We start from the raw sequence: 4,238 nt of genomic DNA on the forward strand, positions 1-4,238 counted from the left end.
TGTATACACTAAAACTTAATTAATATTTAATACATTAATTATTATACATTTATTTATCAATATATATATTAATTATATAATTTATTTTTAATATATATTTTATACGAATAATTTATCTACTCATATGGAAGATATGTTTACATAAATATAATAATACTTAATTAATTAATATAATGAGTTAATGACAATCGTGTGACATTATCAAAAGTAAATGAGTATGTGAACGCATACCATCAATTTCATTAATTTTTTAAAACAAAAATAATATACATTGGTATGGAATATATTTTTTTCTTTTATTTTTATCTCCTACTTTAAATATTCTTTTCAAATATTCCTTTTTGATATATAGCTAACAGTATTGTTTGTGATGTGAAAGAAAGGAAAGGAAAAAATAAAATGACGAAGGGAATACCATGTTACAAATGGGTTGGAAATTTCTATATACTATAGAAAAATAATGAGTCTTTCTACACATTAATTTATTAGCACGAACAATTAAGAAAATACAGTGAAAATATAATTAAAAAATAAAAATAAATAAATAATTACAAAATAATATGAAATCATTTAATTTTTTTTTTTTCAAAACAGTAAAGGATGAGGATGCCTCTTTAGTAATTGGGGCAAGTGTGAGAGAAAAGTTGGGGGTGGACATGTTGGGTAAATTACTTGTATACGTGTGGTGTTGTGATTGGATGGAGAGGCATAATTGAAGTTGACGAGGCAAGTGATGGATATAAAAGGGAAGAGGGGTTGATGAGCAACGTGCAAGAGAGACGAAAGAGCAGTCCAAAAACCGAGTGAGTATGGATCGGTACAGCAGTATCTCGGGATTATTTGTTAGATCCTCATAGTGAAGAGCTGATGAAAGCACTTTACCCTTTTTTCCAAAGTGTTTCTTCATTGCCACCAGCTTCCTCTCCTCTTCCAAACCTCTTCTCACCCTCTTCCTCCATAGGCCTCAACAAACTCACCCCAACACAAATCATCCAAATCCAAGCGCAGTTCCAACTTCGCCAACTTCAACAGCAACAAGTTATGTCTTCCACATGTGTCCAACACAGCAACCAAAAGCACCTTTCCCCAAAGGGGGTCCCCATGAAGCACGTGGCCACCACCCCAACCAAAGCCACAAAGCTTTACCGCGGTGTTAGGCAAAGACACTGGGGGAAGTGGGTGGCGGAAATCAGACTCCCCAAGAACCGAACCCGCCTCTGGCTGGGAACCTTCGACACCGCAGAGGAAGCAGCTCTGGCATACGATAACGCGGCTTACAAGCTTCGCGGTGAATTCGCACGCCTCAACTTCCCTCACCTTAAGCACCATGGTACCCGCGTCTTCGGTGAGTTTGGTGATTACAAGCCTCTCCCTTCTTCCGTGGATGCCAAGCTCCAAGCCATTTGCGACAAGTTGGCTCTTTCTCAGAAACAGGAGCCATGCCCCTCTCTTGTGAAGGTGGAGCAAGATCAAGTGCTTTATCCTGAGCTAGAAGATTTCAAAGTGGAGTCGGATGAATCATGTGCAGGATCGTCCTCCCCTGAATCGGCTGCGACCACTCTTTTTGATTTCTCGGATTGTTGCAAGTGGGAGGAACCGGTGAGTTTTGGCTTGGAGAAGTTCCCCTCCGTGGAGATTGATTGGGCAGCCATATGACTCATCATCTTGTGTGTCTGTGTGTGTTAAGTTATTATCCTTTTGGGCAGCTTCTGCAATCAAGTTTTTGGCATTTGCAGACATGGTTGTTGCCATATTTTAGGGCTCTTGGTTTGTGGGTGCTTTTTATTCCTTGCATAACCATGGGACCTTTGTAATCTTATCTACTCTGCTTGTTCAAAATGTAATTAAACCGTCTTCCAATACATCAAGTTATCCTAAATCCGTGGGCATTTTATTTTTGGTACAGTTTGATACGTAATAAACTTTAATTTAACTTATGACTTGTACAGTGAAGAAATTTAAACAATCAGTTGATTCTATGTGATTCCGAGCAAACAAGGTTGCAGCAAAAGAAGCCTTGCGACAATTCAATCATTTTTATTTTTTATATTAGGTTAATAGTAGTATTTTTTTAAATTGTGGACTGCTGTGGTATTTTTTTTAAATGTGAAATGATTTAATTTAGGAAGTAGAAATTGAACCGTCTAATTTTTGAAAAGTATAGAAATCGAATCAATTGGATCCTCTTATTTTTGTTTTCGGGTCTTCTGATTTGTGTTTAAAAAATTAAAAAAATTTGATTGTGTTTAAAAAAAGGTTAAATATATTTTTTATCCCTAAAGTTTGACAAAAGTTTCAAAAATAATTCTAAATTTTATTTTCTTTCAATTTTGTTCTAAAAATTTTCGATTTGCATCAAATATACTCGCCAATTTTTCAAAAACTTTAAGACCAATTCAACAATTTCATAAGAACAACTCTCAACACAAGCAAATCAAGCATAATTTTTATGCATTATTGTTAGACTGGTCTTAATTTTTTTAAAGATTTTGCCATCGAGGGTATATTTGATCCAAATCGAAAATTTTTGAGATAAAATTAAAACAAAATATAATTTAGGGGTATTTTTGAAATTTTTGCCAAATTTTAGGAACAAAAAGTATACTTTACCCTTTAAAAAATTTAAAAAAATTGAGGTACATTAAATCGATTGTGTACCTTAAATTTTTTCAATCTTTTAAATATAAATCAGAGGGTCCGATTTGTGTACCTGTATAAAAAATTACAATATTAAAATATATCACTCATCTCACTTTCATATCTAAATTTTTTAACCATAACAATCTCAATATATAGATATTTAAAACAGAAACAATCAAACTTTCAATACCAATTATTAAATTTCAATAATTGTGGAAAATATTGGTAGGGAGAGCGGAACAAAGGAGACGATGATAAGGTTTTAGGAGACACAGGGGTAGTTGATGGCAAAGGGGCAGTGTTTACGAAGGTAGTGGAGGGAAGGTGGAGGATCATGTCTCGAGGTTGACGGATGAGTCTTGGAAGGGAAGAACGTCATGGAGGTTGGGGGAGGGTCTCGCATGTCTCATGATAAGGCTTCTGCATGCGTTTTTGGGGTTTAAGGGAAAGCTACACCATAGGGTATGGGAGATGCAAAGAAGAGTTTGAAGGGCAAAGAACATATTAAGATGTCCTTTAGAGACAAAATAATGGGAGAATCTTCAGCTAGGATTTCTCATGTGGCAGATGCTTTGGATGCGGATATGATGGCTACCATTAAAGATAGAGAGATCCCTAGCATGGAATTCACGGAGGAAGCTAGGAAGATTCTCTTTGTCCCTTATAGGGATGTCATCATCATTAAAGTTCTTGACAAATCTTTCAGCTATACTGCTATTACGCACAAGTTAAGAGGAGTTTGGAGAACTAAAGGCCGCTATGAGATATTGGACGTTAGTTTTAGTTATTTTCTCATCAAGTTTGACTTATGGGAGGATAGAAAGAGTTCTTTTTGGCGGTCCATGGATGATTACGGGAAATTATGTGGCGGTAAAGTCGTGGTGCCCTTCTTTTCGTCCATGTGAGGATTTCTTTGGATCCACTTTAATTTGGATAAGAATCACCAGACTCAGCATCTGGTATTATAGTGAGAAGGCTATCTTAAACATAGTAAGAGCGGTGGGAAGGCCGATTAAGGTTGATTTAACCACTAAGTCAGCTGAGTGTGGCAAATATGCAAGAACGTGCATCCAAATCAATCTCGGCCAACCTGTGATACACAAGATTCTGGTTGCTGGCTTTGAGTATGCCATTGAGTATGAGAACCTACATCTCATCTGTGGAAAATGCAATTGATTTGGCATGTGACCTGGGATTGTGGAAAGGCAAAAGGAAATGACGTGATACTGCCAGTGGAAAGGACTGTCGCAGCGTTTCGGCAGGAGCAGGATGGGGGAATAGGTGAGCCACCAACAACCACCGAGGTCAAACCATAGGAGAAAATGGTGCACCAGAGTTTCAAATTTGAAAATGCAGGAGTCAATGCTGCGTTGAAAGTGGAACATGCAGATTTTGTGGGTGGAACGTTGCATGAGAGTTCAGGAGACACTAATTCACCTAATGATACGGAGTAGATTACAATTACCAAAAAAGAAAAAGCTAAGATAGGCTCAAAAAGGGATTTTAATCTTAGAAGGTCCAATGTTGATAAGAAACCAACATAGGGCGATAAAGGCCCATTACTAGTTGATAGTGAGGTCACGAAGCCCGCTCCAAAG

The 4,238-nt window shown here is 36.9% G+C and overlaps 1 protein-coding gene across 1 annotated transcript; it reads left to right on the forward strand.

The window, feature by feature from the left end:
- Nucleotides 1–425: 425 nt before the first annotated feature.
- Nucleotides 426–1,879, forward strand: LOC112791266 (ethylene-responsive transcription factor ERF060). Its single transcript, XM_072232033.1, is given in 4 exon segments — nucleotides 426–429; nucleotides 595–674; nucleotides 747–832; nucleotides 834–1,879. Coding segments are annotated over 4 exon segments (993 nt in total). The 3' UTR covers nucleotides 1,657–1,879.
- The last annotated feature ends 2,359 nt before the right edge of the window (nucleotides 1,880–4,238 follow it).

The sequence above is a fragment of the Arachis hypogaea genome, chromosome 3 (assembly GCF_003086295.3).
Source record: "Arachis hypogaea cultivar Tifrunner chromosome 3, arahy.Tifrunner.gnm2.J5K5, whole genome shotgun sequence".
NCBI lineage: Eukaryota > Viridiplantae > Streptophyta > Magnoliopsida > Fabales > Fabaceae > Arachis > Arachis hypogaea.